Genomic DNA, 19557 nt, shown 5'->3' with positions numbered 1-19557 from the left:
TTATAAAAAAAAGGAGACTAACATATCTGTGAAATTATTAATGTAAAACGAACTATACATAAGTTATAAATCCTTGTTCTGTAACTCCAATTTAGGATAAACAACTCGTTATTATCTTGTCTGTATCTCGTTTATTTAATTATTATGTACAATGTTACCTTGTAACCCGTTCTGGGACATAAATCGAATTAAATAAATAACCTTTCAGGGCTAAAACTCCATCTTTTTCAGGTTGCCTTTAAATCTTAAATCCTGGCTCACTCCGATTCATCATTTGGATCTAACCCTGTTTACCACACAAAATCCAGTTCCAAAACTAGGGTGGGTTCTTGTGAATAATTCAGAAAACTGACTCGGCAAAATCAAGACATTGGGGTCAGTTACTCTCTCGTTAAGATGAAACAGCAATACGGTGATAAGAGAATAAATGAATTTCCCAGATATCAGTACTTTTCGCCCCTCCCCACCTGTTTTGGCTCGAATTCCATCTCATAGAAAATTGAAAACTAGAAGCTGAAGCGCAAAACTTTCAGATGCCATCCATATGCAATTTGGTGATTGATTTTACCGCGTACTGGTGAGTCCGTGCCGTACAGGTGAGAAGTAATTATAGACAGAAAAGTGGATAAAAATATGAGGCATACTACAGTTGGGACACGCAAGTTGTGTGCTCTAGCTTTGTGTCATTCTTCTGTACAGAGAGGGTGGTGGATGCCTGTAATGCGCTCCTGAGGGAGGTGGTGGAGAGGAAAACGGTGACAGAGTTCAAAAAACGTAGGATGAACACAGAGGATCTCAAATCAGAAAAAATGAAGGCCAATACTGGGCAGACTTGCACGGTTTATATCCGTATATGGCCGTTTTGTTGAGGATGGGCTGGGGAGGGCTTCGATGGCTTGGATGGGCTGGAGTGAGCTTGATGGAGACTTCAGTAGATGGAACCTAAACACAGTACTGGGCAGAGCTTTGGGTTCTGGCCCAACAATAGCTAAGAAGAAGGAAAATTTAAATTAAATCGGTAATTTAAAGAGTGGGTAAGATTGGGCAGACTGGATGGACCATTCGGGTCTTTATCTGCCATCATCTACTATGTTATTATGTTATGTTCTGATCTTCGTTGTTATTTCACTCTGTTTTTCTGGTTTCTTTATATAATTAGCCTGTATCTCTGTATAATGTCAAGTTAAATGGACTCCTGAGGAAGACATATTGCCGAAATACAGACTATGTCGGGTCCTCCCGATGTTATATCTCTTGTTCATTTTTTTTCATTTTTTAAGAGATTATTATAGGTTGTTTTTTTTAAACCTTAAAGCCTTTTTGCCCATCTTGTAATCATCCAAGTACCTCATGCTTTTATCCACTTTTTTGTGTGGATTTTTTTTCCCCTTTTTTCTTGTGTTCGAGAAATAATTATAGCCCATTCTAGTCTCTGAGACACATCTAACTTTATTTTTTTTTCCTGTCAGAAAAAGTTCAAGAATTACACCAAAAATACTCCAGTCTTTGCTACCTACTGACAAAAGTACACCATAGAGTTATAAACTGTTCAGAAAGCTGGTTGCTTTGTTTTATATGTTTCAAGAATCAATGAATTTACAGATGAGACAGATTTAATAATAAAAAAAAAAAATACAGGTGTATTTGGCACTATGGAGTTCGCTTATATTTACCCCCATCTGTAGAAATTTGGCCTAACATCTCATCCCTGAGACTCAAGAAAATTTTCTGATTGGATTTAGGTGTCCAATCACAAACTTTTCTGGAATGCAGAAACAAATTCCAATAGATAAAGCTGATCATTATCCATTTTGAAACAGTTCCTGCTAATCCTGTCCTCATGCCTGTCAGAATAACGCTAGAAATATCACAAACCTCTCTAGTTCCAGCACCCGAGTTTTTAAGTATTACAGCTGAACCTGTAGGATGGTGTTTAAAAAAAAAACAAAAAAAAAAACGCTACAACTTCCACTTAGAATCCAACTAACCAGTGAACTCCAAAATGCCCTGTTCTCTGGCTCCCTTTCAAAAATGATGGTCTTTAGCTGTCTTTATTTAATCAATCAATTTTCTCCCTAACAAAAGCTAAACAGTGTAGACTTTGCAAATGGTGTTTCAACACAAGGGCATGTTTGATGGGGTTAACTTCAAGCCACAAAAAACTGAATGCCAAGCAAAACAGAACTGGAAATGTTTTTCCCTCCTAAATGGGCTTACGAATACTTCTTCATTCGCAAGATCATTTCTTAAATTGGATTTCTTCTCATTGCTCAGAATTTTTTCTGTCATTTCTCTTTTCATTTTCCATGAAAATTTAAGCCAGAACAAAAAAAAGATCAGGTTGTTTCTGGAGTGCTTGTTTGGTGGTTTTTGGTTTTTTTACATAATAACCTAGCAATCAACATCAAACATGCCTTTGTACAAGAGCTGGACTCCGTTACAAATCAACAATGAACATAGCACAAAAAGAAATATAGATTTAAAATGACTCCTGCAAGTTTTTTTTTATTATTATTATTATTGTGATTGCATCACCAGCACAAGGTCTCCTGGAAACAAGGAGGCCTGAACAGGGCTGGCCTCTTGCAATGGGCCTAATGGCCTTCGCTTTTGCTGGCCTTGACATCCTGGTTCACAGAGCTTGAAGAAAGCCATGGCGACACGGACCGGGAGCTTGTCTGCTTGGCCATGCTGTAATGGCTGATGACCGTGTAGAATCTTCCCCGGGAATTGGAATCTTGTGCATTATAGTAAGCGTCCAGAGAGGCTGGGATACAGCGCTTATGCTGCAAAGGAATGCAAGAACACAAAGAGTTAGTTTCAAGACATGCAACAGGCAGGTCGAGTAGCAAGAACAGCTCTACTAAGCAAAAATATATATTTGGGACTCCTGAGATCCCTCCCTGAAGCAATGGGAGAATAAAGAAAAATGGAGATTAGATCAGACGTAATGAACAAGAGCGCCGGTCCACAGAAATTTCCTGCCTGTCCACAGGGCCAGCACGTGCATCAGGCCCAAAACAGTGTTCTTCAACCACCGGTCCATGGTGCGATCGATGCGGCGTTATCTTCAAACCAGCTCCCTCTTCCTCACTGATTCAGTGCACAAAGCCACAGGCAGTGGCTCCTACTGGCAATCCTGCGCCTGAACCAGAAGCCTTCTCTCTGACGTTGCAACATCAGAGGGAAGGCTTCCAGATGAGGCACGGGACGTGCTATTAGTACTATTATGGAGGTGGGGTCTGGGGTGGACATTGGGTAGAGATGGGTGGGATCTGGCCCATGACTTAGCCCAGTGTTCGTCAACCGTCGGTCCACGGACCGATGCCGGTCCACAGAATAATTCTTTTATTTCTGCCGGTCCATAGGTGTAAAAAGGTTGAAAAACACTGTTCTATAAGATACATTAATCAATTATATTTACTACAATGGTTAGTGTTTGCTCCATTTTGATTTTAATTAATATTGTGTATTAATTGTCCAGCCAATATTCAAAACAAATGAAATGGGCAAGAAACTGCTTTGATCGTAACCACACAGAAAAAGTGGTACATCGAGTCCTTTACTCTTTACAATCGAGCTATTATGACATCATTGATGAGGTTGACTCTTATTGGTGGAATGAGGCATTGTGACTTCAGGGAAAGGGATTGGGACTTGTAGTTTACATACAGGTACTGTACTTCAAGCAATTTCCCTATCTGTCCCAGTGGGCTCACAGTCTATCTAATGTAGTTGGGGCAATGGGAAGATTTAAGTGACTTGCCTAGGGTCACAGGGAGCAACACACAACCTCGGGGGTTGAGGCTGTAGCTCTAAGCACTGCGCCACACTCTCCTCCAGGGCACTCTCTAAAGTTAAAAGGGGATAGACTCCGTACAAACGTAAGGAAGTTCTTCTTCACCCAGAGAGTGGTGGAAAACCGGAACGCTCTTCCGGAGGCTGTCATAGGGGAAAACACCCTCCAGGGATTCAAGACAAAGTTAGACAAGTTCCTGCTGAACCAGAACGTATGCAAATAAGGCTAGTCTCAGTTAGGGCTCTGGTCTTTGACCTGGGGGCCGCCGCGTGAGCTGACTGCTGGGCATGATGGACCACTGGTCTGACCCAGCGGCGGCAATTCTTATCTTCTCAAAAGAGGGTGTGCTTGCTTATGCCAAAGTCAATGGCAGGCATAGGAGGGCACATCTAAATCTGCCAAATTAACATGCACATCTGTTGGTATTTTATAAGATGCACACATTCATGTCTGACACTCCCCCCTAAACTAAACTAAACTAAACCTTAAGTTTGTATACCGCATCATCTCCATAAAGATAGAGCTCGGCACGGTTTACAGGTAATTCAATAAATGAGGGAAGGACATAATAAGAAATTAGAGGTTATAAAGAGGATAGCTAGCTTTACATTTTCAATAGATAGCTTTACGTTTTGGAGAAAAGCCAGGTTTTCAGATGCTTTCGGAATAATTGGAATGAGCCTAGGTTGCGCAGTGGGGCAGGGAGGTTATTCCAAAGCTCAGTGAATTTGAAGAAAAGGGATTTCCCTAATTTCCCTGCATACTTGACGCCTTGAGTTTGTGGGCGGATCTGGTAGTGTCAGGTCTCGAAGAATTCCAGGAGAGTGGGATCAGGGGAGGAAGAATGCCATGTAGGATCTTGAATGTTAGGCAGGTACATTGAAAGTGAATCCTAGACCCAGTGGCATAGAAAGGGGGGTGGGGTGGTCCTCCCCGGGCGCCGTCTTGGTGAAGGCACCAGCACTCATCCTCTTCTCTACACCCCCTCCCCCCACCTTACCTCTAGCTCTTCATCAGCATGAGCACCAACTCCAAGCTGGTGCTCGCACCAGGGTTGGCTCTCCATCTGATGTCACTTCCTGGTCCTAACGCCACCGCTCCCACCCATGCTCCTCCTCTTAATGGCCTTATTTTAATTGCACACTATGCCACACTTTGGGCAAGGACAAGCACATGCGTAACTGGTGTCTGTTCGGCACTTTTGCACGTCAGACGCACCCTTGTTCTATTTATATAAATGGGCATCCGCCATCCTTACCTTATAAACGAATCCATCAGGGCAACTGTGATCATATGTGAACGCTTTGTACACCACAAGGAACACTATACAAGCCAGAAATGCAAGAGCCAGGCTGATAAGGATTGTGACCTGTGAAAGACCAGAGTTTATTTAAGTTTTCAAGTTCATTTTAATCTTGATATGCCACACATCAAATGTCTGAACGGTGTACAATTAAAAAAAACCCAAAAAAAGCCATAGGGGACATATGAAATCAAAAGGAGCGAAAGAAAAAGAGATGCAAAATACACAGAGGAGCTTAAGAAGGACACAGAGGGATGAGGGGAGGAAGTACAATATCTTGAGAGGGAAGAAAACAAGGGAAATAACATGGGGAAAGAGGGCAGGGGGTTAGCACATCGTATGCGTCTTTCAGGCTGGAGTTGAATGTGCCTAGAGAGGTTTTGTGGCGAAAATATGATCGGAGGGCAGGGGCTGTTACAGAAAATAGGATTCTACGAGTGGTATCGTAGGTAATGTAATGAGTGGAGGGTACAATTAGGAGATTTTGTTGGCTAGAACAAAGAGTCCATATAGGAACCTAAGGAATGCTGGAGTGTGGCCTTGTCTAACTTTATAGGCAAGGAGTAAGATGGATAGGGATTCCCCAAAGTTAGCACCACGTGTTCCCTCCCTCTCTTCAGCCTATGCATTCAAATTTGCACAAAAAATCATTTAAGGGCTGATTCTACAAACGGATGTCTTGATTGTAGGTAACGGTGAGCGTCCTACCGGCGTCTGGAAGCCAATTGGGATGCATGTTTTTAGAAAATCTCTCAGGCCAGGAAGGACGCATATAGGCATTTGTTACTGGTCTAGGGAGATACTTAGGCTCAACCAAGGTGGAGCATGGGCGTGGTTTTGCCTGGAAGTGGACTTGGGAAAGTTTAAGTGTCCCTATGCGTCTCCCTAGAATTGCAACAAATACCTCAAATGTAGACCTGCAAAATGCTGGCCTACATTTCAATTAGAAAAGTAGACGCGGCCATCTGAACTGATTGCAGAATGGGAATCTCCGATCAGCTGAGCCGGCAGGAGTTCCCACAACCGCAGCTATGGGTGTCGGTGGATCGAGGGGTGTTAGGCAGGAGGGAGTGGGCATCCCTCCTGCCGATCACAGATGTGGAGTGTTGGGAGATTAAGGAGAGGGAGTGGGCATCCCTCTTGCCGATCACAGATGTGGAGTGTCGGGAGATTAAGGAGAGGGAGTGGGCATCCCTCTTGCCGATCACAGATGTGGAGTGTCGGGAGATTAAGGAGAGGGAGTGGGCATCCCTCCTGCCGATCACAGATGTGGAGTGTCGGGAGATTAAGGAGAGGGAGTGGGCATCCCTCCTGCTGATCACAGATGTGGAGTGTTGGGAGATTAAGGAGAGGGAGTGGGCATCCCTCCTGTTGATCACAGATGTTGGGAGGATGTCGAGGGGGGAGATTTGACCTGAATTAGAGCTGAATTGTGATCCTTTTTTTGGGGCCATTGAACTATATTGAAGTACTGTATATTAAATTGAATTCTTTTGAATGAATTATGATTTGAATCGGGAATGAATTAGGATTTGAATTGAGATTTAGATAAAGTTACTCAACAAATCATTAACTATGAACTGGGACTTTGTAGCATTGGTAGTTATATCTGAATTTTTCTAGGGATGAATTTTGAATGATAAATGAATTTTTATTCTTATTCAGTCTGTGAATATTCTTTAAAAATCTAATATTGGGCACTGTTAATGCTTTTTCGTTTTACAATGTTTCTATAACCATAAAGTTCTATGACATCACAATGCAGCTGTAAAGAGCCTTAGCCAATAGGAAGAGGTGATGCAAATGTTAAGAGCCTTAGCCAATAGGGAGAGGAGGAGATTGTGGATGGGCCATTTGGCCTTTATCTAACATCATGTTACAATGTTTCTATAACCATAAAGTTCTATGACATCACAATGCAGCTGTAAAGAGCCTTAGCCAATAGGAAGAGGAGATAGGGAGAGGAGGAGATAGTGGATGCTGTGGATGGGCCATTTGGCCTTTATCTGCCATCATGTTTCTACATTAAGAGTTTTTCACCAGAACCCCAAACTATTTATAAGATGGAAACTATGAAGCATTGTAATATGTGGCAGGAGAGAGCCGTCATGATTAATTATATAGTCACGAAAAGCTGTTTGTTCTGAGCACGAAGTTGCTGTCAAATGAACATCTTATTTATATTACTCTAATGTGGTTTCAATATAATAGAGTTTTATTTCAGCACTTATTAAAATAAAATCAATGTGCTGCATAGATCCAGGAATGCTATGAGCTGTCTGAAAGTAATCTTATAAATTCTTTTGGCTGGGACCCTCAAGTGACCCATGCTACAGTCCAAGGATTAGAGTAGATGACACAGACGTTCTATTAGAACTACAATCCCGAATGTTAGGAGTAGAAATTGATAAACTACCTATCCATGAAGAGCCACTTGCAATCAATAATAAACCAATCTTTCCTCGTGATGAGAAAACTAAGATCCATTCCAATGACAGTCTCACAGGAAGAGGGAGGGATGGGCAAGGTGAGAAACAGGGAGGGTTGAGTGGGCGAGAGACAGAGATATGGATGGGTGATGAAAAAAAAAAGTGACAAAGCAGTATAATTTTATAGCTTGTAATGGGAAAGAAACCCAAGATCTTTGTTAAGGCCTGTCTGATAGGTATCAAAATATTTTATCTTTTTGATCTCAAAGGTTTTACATTCCTGGATTATCATGCTAATTACTTGTGCATACAAATTTACAGAATTAGGGGGATAGAGTATAAGATTGTACAATGTATACAGAATAATAGAAACATTGAGAATGAAGGCAGATAAAGACAATATGGCCTTGTGAGGGAGTAAGGGGTTCTCTCTCACTAAGACTGCAGTTAGGCCCCTGGACAAAAGGGGGTGCTAGCCCCATAGTAAACACTGTAGTATAAAAGGGCAATCCTGCTGGGTGGGTCTCAGGCAGGCAGGAGTGTAAATGCTCCAGAGTGCAGTGAGTCAGAGAGGTCCCCAGGATTGAGAGACCTCCAGATTTCCCTAGCAGTGGGCTGAAGCAGAGCCCTGGGAAGACTAAGTGAAAGGCGTGTTCTTTGCTTGGCTGAGGTAAGCCACGGATATATTGAAGTTTGGTACTTTTATTCCAGGTCTGGCTAGAGCTAGATTCTGTGCTCGATGGATTATGCTACCTTGTGTGTTAACACAGAAGTTACTTTATTTCTGTTCCTTGAAAAGTATAACTTGTTTCCTGAGTCTGTGAAATAATAGGGTCAGGCTGGAGAGGAAAATAAAACTTCTTTTGTTCATATGGCCATGTGTGTGCAGACCGCTCCTAGAAATCCTACCCAGCCCTATTACAGGCCTATCTGGTCTTCCCATCCTACCATCTACGACACCTTCCTGTCCCTTAGAAACCTAATGTACTTGTCCCAAGCTTTCTTTTACATTTAACAAACAAACAATCAAACTTTGAAAAGAAACAGAAATGGAATATAAAGAAACATAAAATATTACCCAAAATCCATAGGAAATAAAATATAAATGTTACAGTCCACAACAGAAAAGGATGCCGAGAGGACGAAAATAAATGAAAAACAAAAAAGGTACAATCCAGCTGAAACAAATCTAAAAATAAAGTCTATATATCTATATTCTTAACCATTAACCCCCTTTAAAGGAAAAACATCAATTATAATAAACTAACAAATTACAAAAGAAGAAAAGGGAAAAAAGACCCCCCCCCCACCTCCAAATAAGTACCCATAAACTATATGACGCTGGAGAGAAGACTTCCGGGTCAGCCACATGTAGTAAGAGCTGCTGCCCGCATGCAGCTGAAGGCCAGAAACAGCAGCCCAGATGGATGGCCCTGAAGGAGGTAACTGGGATCCCCTGCTGACCCGGAAGGCTTCCCTCCGACATCAGCTCATCGGAACCTTCCGGGTTGGCTTCAACTAAGGGGGGCATGGATCCCCGGCAGTGGCAGCTTTGGCGGATGGGGTGGGCAGGAAGGGGGGCATGGGATCCCCAGCGGCAGCCATTAAGGAGGAAGGGGGTGGGAGACCCACATACCCACAACAAGCGGGTCACGTACCCCTAAGGGTATACGTACCGCGTGTTGAGAAACGCTGCCTTATTCTATAGCATGCTTGCCTAAATTTGACTAGATACTCAGCAAATACTAAGAAAAAAACCTAACGAAGTTATGAATAATCCAAAATACTGCAGTTAACCCTGTATTTGTGCATCTAACTGCCATCAGTTGGACACCAGCATTTCCACCAGCACTTATTAATGCCAAATTTCCATGGTAGATACTTTTCCCCTGGGAGCCGGATGGAGACCAACCAACTCCTCTTTAATTTTAATCTCTGCTGACCTCAACTGGATTGGAACTGGTGAACTGGAGGTGAAAGGTTATATAACAGTATATCGATTCTCTTCAGTCATTCAGTCTATAAAGAAAATTCCTTTCATTAAAATGTGGGGGGGGGGGTTCTCTCCTGGGCATATCGTGCTGTGTTTTATCTCTTTAGATCCATGAAAGACATTTTCACAGTTGACTTTTTAATCAGTCAAGCTCAAAGCCTCTATAAGACGGGTGTATTAAGAGGAAGAAAGGGAATTATTTTGCCTTTGTGAGATTCTTGAATTGAAAAAAAAAAAAAAAAACCCACCTCGCATTGGTTAAAAAAAAAAAAAAAATCTCATTACGTGTCTTAGCAGCGAGGAGAAGAAACAGCGCCAGAAGGAAAAGGAAACAAGAAGACTAAAAATATTTCCTAATCCAGGGCTCCTTTTATTAAGGTGCGCCAACCGATTTGGCGCGCACACGAAATGCTAAGATGCCCAGAGGATATAATGGATGCCTTAGCATTTAGCGCATACTAACTGGTCCTTTTAGCCGATTTAGCGCATGCTAAATACTAACGCATCCATAGATTATAATGGACGGGTTAGTGTTTAGTGCACACTAACGCACCTTAGTAAAAGGACCCAAATATTGAATAGCATAGTAACATGCTAGAAGGCTACAGACCTGGGGTTAAAATATGGCCCTGGACAGAGGGATAGATGAAGTTCTGAACCCAGAAAGCAAGTCGGCATTGCAATTATTTCTTGATGCATTTCTTTGAGCATTTGACCTATTGCAAGGATTGAATCTTTCTGCTTTTGCTTTTATCTGTTCTGACCTGTTCCAATATTTTATGTATGTAACTTTTATTGTAAACCGTTTTGGAATAAAACGGTATAGAAATTTTTGAAATCGATAAATGTATATGTTTCCAGTTCAACCCATTGGTCCGTTGTCATAAGACTGTTTGGAACCAGAGCCCACTGTGTTGCGTATGGCCCATGTTTCATCAAATGCCAGGAAACTCCAGCAGAACGAGAGAATATTTGCACTCCGATTGAGCCTTCCATATATTTCTTTGCTTGTTTGGTGATGAAGACTTCACTACATCAAACCTGTATGGTTCCTCCCATGAAGGATGGAGTCCCAAAGCTGCCGAAGGACCATGAATTCACATCATATTTCAGAGAATGAATTATGGCATGACAACTGAAAAGCAAAATCATCCTGCTGCGTTTCCACCAACTAAGATCACTTCTCATGGCTGCGTGAGCAATAATGTGTTCTTCACGATGATGTCAAATCTAGACCTAAGAAAAGCTCCAACTTAGAATGCATTGCTAAGTATCCATAAGAACATAAGACTAGCCTTACTGGGTCAGACCAATGAGCTGATATTTATAGACGGTCCCTGCTCGGAAGAGCTTACAATATAACATGGACAGACAGATATGACATATAAGGCTGGGGATGCAGAACCCAAGGTGAGAGGAGTGAGGAGTCGAAAGCACTCTCAATGAGGTGGGCTTTTAACTGGGCCTTGAACATTGCCAGAGACGAAGCCCACCGTCGGGATTCGGGCAGCTTGTTCCAAGCATACGGCGCAAAAGGGACAGAGTCGGGAGTTGGCAGTTCCACCGAGAAAACACATCAAAATTTGTTTTCTATTAATGGCATAAAATCCATTTTTTTGTCGAGGTTTTTCCACTTAGCTTGAAACAGAATCAAATAAAATGCTGCAGCTTATATATAAAAATGTTTCTCCACAGCCTGCCCTGGTGGACTGCAAAATCAATTGAAAATGTTATGTGTGGGCTGTTCTAAACTTTTCATTTTCTCTCAATCTCTCTTTCTCTCACTTTTTTTTTCTCTCTCTCTCTCAATCTCTCTCACTTTTTTTTTCTCTCTCTCTCTCATTTTTTTTTTCTCTCTCTCTCTCTCATTTTTTTTTCTCTCTCTCTCTTTCTCAATCTCTCTCACTTTTTATCTCTCTCAATCTCTCTCTCTTTCTCAATCTCACTCTTTTGCATATTTTTTCCTTTAGATAATGCGAATCATTCCAGCATTTCTAAGAGAGCAATCAGTTCTACATGAGGCTTAAGCCCATTTCTCTTTGGGAAACTTTAGTCAATTATCCTGCCATTGTGCTTTTTACTATCTATACATTTTTCCACTTGGATTATTTTTGAACATTGCATGAGAACATTATCATATCATCAAGGCCAAATTTTAATTATCAACAAGAGAGAAGGCTGTTCTCTCTACATGTAGCACATCAAACAGAACTGCACGCAGTGAGAAACCTTCCAGTTCTACTGATTTTCAAACAATATTTGAGATGTTTTTTCATGTAATTCACCAAAGTTTCACACACGCACACACTTTGGGGGTAAATTTATAAAGGAGTTTTGGCAGATAAAGGGCTCTATGAAATTATTTCACAGGCTATGTGCATGAAAGCAGATGGCAGATAAAGACCTGTATGGTCTATCCAGTCTCTCAACAAGATAAGCCCATAGCATAAGGTATGCTGTAACACTGCATCTGTACACTTGATCTTGATTAGTCCTTGTCATTTTCAGGGCACAGACCTTAGAGGTTACCGCTGAAGTTCTGGAGCTGGAAACGAATACACTTGGGATTATTTGGAAATATAGAAACAAGGCGGCAGATAAAGGCCAAATGGCCCATCCAGTCTGCCCATCCGCAGTAACCATTATCTCTTTCTCTCTCTGAGAGATCCCACGTGCCAATCCCAGGCCCTCTTGAATTCAGACACAGTCACTGTCTCCACCACCTCTTCCGAGAGGCTGGAATGGAGTTATTGCCTGAGAGTTCTCAAGTTTAAGTAGATTGCTTGGATTGAGAAGAATTGAAATAAATCATACCATGCTTTTGAGACTGCTGGTGCTTACATGTCTGTACCACTTGGGTGCATCAGAGGCATCAGTGATTAACAATTAAACACCTAAGTGCATTAGGGACTGAGACTTCAATGCTCAAAAGCCCCTGTTAAAATCATGTGTGCCACTGCAGTCCCGTTGGAGAAAGTAGCTCACACAGGCATACAATAATTTTCTGGATGGAGGCATCCATATGCACATGTGTCCAGAAAACCCATTAAAAGCGTGCGTCATAGGTGTGAGCCATAGGCATCGATAGCTGGAAGGAGGGGGCAGGGAGACAGGCCAACCATATATTATGAAAGTGGCTCAAATATTCTTTTTTTTCTGCCTGCCTCAGATTGCACCACTTTTCCGGAGAAAAGCCCCCACCCATTGGAAAGTAAAAAAGTCGAAGCATAGAAAAAAGGATATTCCTTTTTTATTTTGACCCCCCTGCCATGCTGCTGATACTTCAGGACACTTATGAGCTGCGCCTATAACACTTGCACGTTCACTGCTACGACCGCCTCTAGATCTACCGTTAATTTTTCATCATTAGAAGTCTGCTCTAAATGCTATGCATCACCCAGAAATGTCTGGCCATTGTCCAGAGCGGCCATTTTTTATGCGCTCATTGTAATATATTCTCAGAGGTTGCTATGGGGCACGGAAAAGACTGTGCAATGGAAGAATGACATGCTTCTACTATAGTCCAGCTGTAACTAGTTTTAAACGCACCTTAAAGGCACGGTAAGTTTTGAGCATCGGAGCCTAAATCTACGCCAAAAAATTGGCGCCAATTAAAACTAATGCTAGACACTATTCTATAAACAGTTGTCAGAGCTGGACGTGAATAGCCGCACCCAATTTTGGGTACGAGGATCTACACCAACTGAAACCTGGTGTAAATTCTTGGGCCTAAATTAGGCACGAATCTCCCTTATTCTGTAACACTGGTTGCCAATGACAGGGATGCCCTAGATCTGCCCATGCCCCTCCCAAAGACACCCCCCCCTTTTCAGATCCGCATGCACAATTTACGCGTGGACATAAACTTAAAATAATGCTAATTAGCACTGAGAATTGATTTTATTAGCGCTAATTGGCTCAGTTGGCGATTAAATTGCATATACAAATTGGGTGCGTGACCAAATTAGTGCATGGAATTGTGAGTGCCAGCTATAGAATTAGGGGGCCAGTGTGATGAAATATAAAATTTACAGACAATCGGCATAGAAACCAAAAGAGTCCTTTAGAAATAAGCTCATAGGCCCGGATTCTACAGATGACGTCTAAGTTATAGGTGTGGCTCGGCGCGGCATTGCCAGGCATCCTACAAGTTTTTCTTTACTCAGCGGGTGGTGGACACCTGGAATGCGCTTCCAGAGGATGTAATAGGGCAGAGTACGGTACTGGGGTTTAAGAAAGGATTGGACGGTTTCCTGATGGAAAAGGGGATAGAGGGATATAGATAGAGGATTATTGTGCAGGTTCTGGACCTGTTGGGCCGCCGCGTGAGCGGACTGCTGGGCACGATGGACCTCAGGTCTGACCCGGCAGAGGCATTGCTTATATGCTTATGTGCTTATTAATGTTGGGGGTTTTTTGATTGGCTGAAAACCAGCACGGTCAATTACCAGGCCGATTAAGCCAATTTAAAAAAAATTAAGTTCAGCGTGGATCCCGAACTTAGGATGCCTAGTGGTGCCTAACGCAGTCGCCCATACGGCCACTTTCTTACCTTTAATCTTTCTGTTACGCCATCCGTGAAGCTAACAGTAAACTCAGCGATCTTTGGCACTCTGAGTTTCCCTTTGTTTTTTTGGTCAGATTTATATTCTGTTCTTGTTTTAACCACCACCTGCAACAATAAAAGAGCAAAATGTTGACTCGGTCTAGTGCCTTTTATTCATGTCAAGAATTCAACACACCAGCAAACAATATCTGAAGTGGCTGCCATGAAAATCTTTTCATTCTTAAACCCACAAGACCTGACTTACGTAAAACTAACCCCCCTCCCCTTTTCCTGAGAGCCGGCGCAAAAACCCACGCTACGGTTTGGTAAAAGGGTGTATGTGTAAATGTCTGGCTACTAAAATAAGGATGTTTATAACTTTTTTCCCAAATACACTGCAACAAACTACAAATTTATGCTTGTTGATAAACTTGGCACAGAAAGAGCCCTTTTACCATTACATGTGGTCATTGTTTTTCATATTTTAATGCAGGGACTGTCGTCTGGAGTAGAGGTCTGCACGGGAACGGGGATCGCGGGGATCCCGCGGGTCCCGCGGGGATCCCGCGGGTTCCCCCCCTGGCCCACGGGACTCCCACGGGGACGCCCCCTGGCCCACGGGACTCCCACGGGGATGCCCCCCTGACCCACGGGACTCCCACGGGGACGCCCCCTTGCCCACGGGACTCCCACGGGGATGAAAACAACCTACCTAAATTCTGGCGATGCAAGTCTGGCGTCGCGTCGGGAAATAGCCATGTTGAGCAGTGAGCTCAGCACGTACACAGATGAAAGCCTTGCTTGCTGATTGGTCCGGCGGCCCCGCCCCACCGTGCCGCCGGACCAATCAGCAAGCAAGGCTTTCATCTGTGTACGTGCTGAGCTCACTGCTCAGCATGGCTATTTCCCGACGCGGGCATTAGGCTGTTTTTTGTCATTTCGGGTGGGGGATGGCAGCGGCAGCAGCAGCCTGAAAAAGAAATCATCCTGGCCGGGTTCGGTGTCATGCTCCGGAGCTTCTACAGCCTTCCTATCTCCCTCTCCCTTCTACCTGCGGCTCTCTTCGGCAACTTAGCAGCAACGATCGACACAAGCTTCTGGCGTCGGGGCCTACCCTCTGCGAGTCCCGCTTGTTTCAACTTCCTTTTTCCACAAAGGTGGGACTCGTAGAGGGAAGGCCTCGATGTCGGCAGCTTGTCTTGATCACCGCTGCTGACGAGTTGCTTAAGAGAGCCGCGGAGCAGGGGGGTGTTGCCAGGTGCAGGTAGAAGGGAGAGGGCCAGATGCAGGACTCGTGGGTGAGGGAGGAGAAGAGAGAGGGGAGAGAAACAAAAGGAAATATTTCATACTGGGCTGGGCCGGAGTGGAGAGAGGGTGGAAAGATTCTGGCTACAGGGTGCATTAACAAAGGAAAAAGGGGGAAAGCTGAAAATGGAGATAGTGACACAAAGAAGAGAAAGGGTAAGCAGGACCTTCTGAATAAGGATAGAGATACAGAGGGGACATGAAGAGGAGGTGAAATAGAGACATAGAAGTAATGCTGAAAAAGTGTGTGTGGGGGGGGGGGAGATAAAGACATTGAAAGGGCAAATGGTGAATATGGGGTAAAGACAAGGACAGAGACAAATGAAGATTCTGAAAAAGTGGTGAGATAGGGATATAGGTGAGATGGACACAAAGAAGTGTGATGCTGGAAAATAGGTGGAATGGTAATTCTGACAGACACAGAAGGGAAATGCTGGATCAAGGAGAGATGGGGCTCAGGCTGGATGGAATGAGGAGAAATGCCTTGTTGGCCCGGAACTTCCTCTCCTACGTCAGAATTGACGTCAGGGAGCGGAATGCTGGTCAGCGCGACGCTTCTGCAGGGAAAGCTTGGGACAGCGGTGGCTTGGGGACTATTCCCCGATGGCGGTGGCAGCAAACCGAGTGGCTTGGGGGAGGGCACGGAGAAAGAAAGAAAGGGGGCAGACAGAGAGACAGAAAGAAGGGGGAACAGGGAGACAGAAAGAAAAAGTTGGGGGAGAGAATGAGGTCTGGAGGAGAGGAAACATACAGGAGGCTGAAAGAAAGGAAGAAAGATTGGATGCACAGTCAGAAGAAGAAAGTGCAACCAGAGACTCATGAAATCACCAAACAGCAAAGGTAGGAAAAATGATTTTATTTTCAATTTAGTGATCAAAATGTGTCTGTTTTGAGAATTTATATCTGCTGTCTATATTTTGCACTATGGCTCCCTTTTACTAAACCGCAATATTGTTTTTTAGCGCAGGGAGCCTATGAGCATTGAGAGCAGCGCGAGGCATTCAGCGTAACTCCCTGTGCTAAAACCTACTATTGTGGTTTAGTAAAAAGGGAGGGGGTGTATTTGTCTATTTTTGTATTTTGTTACCGAGGTGACATTGCATAGAGTCATCTGCCTTTGGAAATGTATATGGCAGATATCTTTGTTTTGTGTTCAAAAGAAAAGGAAATGCATTTCTGGTTTTATTTCTACAGTGTTGAAGTACTTGTTGGCCCTTGCTGTGACTGGTGGGGATCCCCAAGCACCGCCAGCAGAGGACCTCCTCTAGAGATGGTCAGAACTCCCCTCCACCAAGCGCAGCAGTCGCTGGCAGCATCCATGAGCCACTGAGGTGCCAGCATCTGTGACTCAGGGACGCTACTGCTGCCTGCCAAGCTTGGCAAAAGGGACCCCAGGCCAACTGCAAAGGAAGTCCTCAGCTGACAGTTTGTGGGTTCTCATCAGCTGAGTATTTATATTTTATATTTACATTAGAGGTTCTGGTAGAAACCCATTTACAAAGTATGTATTCTTCCCAATTAATATTTCCAAATTAATAGTCTCTTTGCTTATTTGTAAATGGGTCTCTACCAGAGCCTTTAATTCAGTAGCATAATTAAATAAAATAACTATTTCTGAAGTTTATAGGGAAGGATGGTGACGGAGGGGATTCCTCGCGGGGACGGGTGGGGACGGAGGGGATTCCTCACGGGGACGGGTGGGGACGGAGGGGATTCCTCGCGGGGACGGGTGGGGACGGAGGGATTCCTCACGGGGACGGGTGGGGACGGAGGGATTCCTCACGGGGACGGGTGGGGATGGGTGGGATTTTGGCGGGGACGGGTGGGGACGGGTGGGATTTCTGTCCCCGCGCAACTCTCTAGTCTGGAGTACACCAGTGCTTTTCAAACCTGTCCTGGAGGACCACAAACCAGATGGGTTTTCAGTATAGCCCTAATGAATATGCATGAGGCAAATCTGCATGTTTGTCACCTCTATTATATGCAAATCTCTCTCATTAAGGATGTCCTGAAAACCCAGCTGGCGGGTGGTTGCCCAGGACAGATTTAAGAACCACTGATCTAGGCTAGAGAATGACACTGGGACAAATTCTTCCCCGTCCCCACGGGAACTCATTTTCCCATCCCAGCAAGTTCTTTTCCTGTCCCTGCCCCATTCCTGGGAGCTCCGTCCTCACCTGCACAAGCCTCAAACCCTTTAAAATCAAAAGTAGCAACATTCTAGAGCTCAGATTGTGGTGTCATATGGTAACATTCTAGAGCTCAGACTGTGATGTCATAATGCCTCATTCCACCAATGCCTGAGCTCCCTCCTCATCTGCACAAGCCTCAAACCCTTTAACATCCTAAGTAGCAACATTCTAGAGCTCAGACTGTGATGTCATAATGCCCCATTCCACCAATGCCTAAGCTCCGTCCTCATCTGCACGAGCCTCAAACACTTTAAAATCCTAAGTAGCAACATTCTAGAGCTCAGATTGTGATGTCATAATGCCCCATTCCACCAATGCCTAAGCTCCGTCCTCATCTGCACGAGCCTCAAATCCTTTAAAATCCTAAGTAGCAACATTCTAGAGCTGAGATTGTGATGTCATAATGCCTCATTCCACCAATGCCTAAGCTCCGTCCTCATCTGCACAAGCCTCAAACTCTTTAACATCCTAAGTAGCAACATTATAGAGCTCAGATTGTGATGTCATAATGCCTCATTCCACCAATGCCTAAGCTCCGTCCTCATCTGCAAAAGCCTCAAACACTTTAAAATCCTAAGTAGCAACATTCTAGAGCTCAGATTGTGATGTCATAATGCCTCATTCCACCAATGCCTAAGCTCCGTCCTCATCTGCAGAAGCCTCAAATGCTTTCAAATCATAAGTATTCGAGGCTTGTGCAGTTAAAGCAGAGCTTACAGGAATGGGACATCGAGAAAACTCACGGGGACGGGGAAAACTTTGTCCCCTTGTCATTCTCTAATCTGGGCCTCAATATGCAATAGAGGTAGCTCTGTCTAGTGCCTAATTTTGATAGGTACTGAAATATTGCTGCTGTTGCTATACTTCCATTCAAGTTTGCTTCTTCTACTACTATAAACATTTCTATAGCGTCACCAGATGTATTGAGCGCTGAAGTCAAAACACATTTGAGACAATCCCTCTGTCCAAGAGAGACAAACGGGACAAATGAGAGGTTAGAGAATTACTCAATTGTAGCAATGATTAAAACAAACATGAAGACTGAACAGAAGATTAAGAGTTAAAAGCAACCTGAAAGAGGTGGGCTTTTAGCACCGACTCAGGAATGGAATGAAGCTGGTGATAAAGGAGATATTAGAAGTGAATCATATACCGCCTTGGGTGAATCTCTTCATAAATGTGGTTAATCAATCAATAAAGAAGAGAAAGTGACTGATGATTGGAGTTCCCAGGGAGGGACGTCGTCAGAGTTAAGGCCCTCTTTTACTAAGGTCCGTTAACCAATTAGCACGCACTAAACGCTAATGCGGGCATGTTAGTCTATAGACGCGTTAGCATTTAGCAAACCTTAGTGAAAGAGGTGGTAAATGTGCAGACATGAAGGGGAGGGGAGGATCTGAGCAGGAGGAAGGGAGCTCCCCCTCCCCCCTTCCCCTACTGCTTTGGGTGCCTACGAATCAATTCCAGCCCTTCTGCCACCTAATCTAATCTAATCCTTAGGTTTGTATACCACATCATCTCCACGTTCGTAGAGCTCAACGCGGTTTACAGTAGGAGAAATAGGAAGGAACTACAACAGAGGGATAGAGGTAGAAGTGTGAAGAAATTTTAGAGGACTTGGGATGCCAAGATATAAGAGTTTCTTTGATTCCTAAGTTGGAGGGAGACTTACATTTTTTGAGAAAAGCCAGGTTTTCAGATGTTTGCGGAAAACTTGGAGAGAGCTCAAGTTCCGAAGAGGGGAGGTAAGGTTGTTCCAGAGCTCAGTGATTTTGAAGTGGAGGGAGGTCCCTAGCTTTCCTGTGTGGAAAATGCCTTTTAGCGAGGGGAAGGATAGTTTTAATTTGTGGGAGGATCTGGTAGTATTAGGGTTTGAGGAATTCCAAGAAAGAGGGATAAAGGGAGGGAGGATACCACCTCTACTCTTTACCACCCAGACTTATGAGTGATAAAGCAAACCATCTGATGGACTGCGCCGTTAGAGAAGGTA

General features: G+C 43.8%; 1 protein-coding gene across 3 annotated transcripts in view; it reads right to left on the bottom strand.

Moving 5' to 3' along the window:
• Positions 1-1505: 1505 nt before the first annotated feature.
• NSG2 (neuronal vesicle trafficking associated 2) overlaps positions 1506-19557 on the bottom strand; it is a 38312-nt gene continuing 20260 nt past the window's right edge. For all 3 annotated transcript variants that reach the window (XM_033927524.1, XM_033927523.1, XM_033927522.1), the window contains 3 exons: positions 14077-14196; positions 5058-5168; positions 1506-2786 (listed from right to left, as the gene is read on the bottom strand). In XM_033927524.1, the coding sequence (XP_033783415.1) occupies positions 2595-2786; positions 5058-5168; positions 14077-14196 (423 nt within the window). In that variant the 3' untranslated portion in view covers positions 1506-2594. The remainder of the gene's footprint in view (positions 2787-5057; positions 5169-14076; positions 14197-19557) is intronic.

The sequence above is a fragment of the Geotrypetes seraphini genome, chromosome 18, assembly GCF_902459505.1.
Source record: "Geotrypetes seraphini chromosome 18, aGeoSer1.1, whole genome shotgun sequence".
Lineage (NCBI taxonomy): Eukaryota > Metazoa > Chordata > Amphibia > Gymnophiona > Dermophiidae > Geotrypetes > Geotrypetes seraphini.
This window is presented reverse-complemented; position numbering and strand designations above follow the sequence as displayed.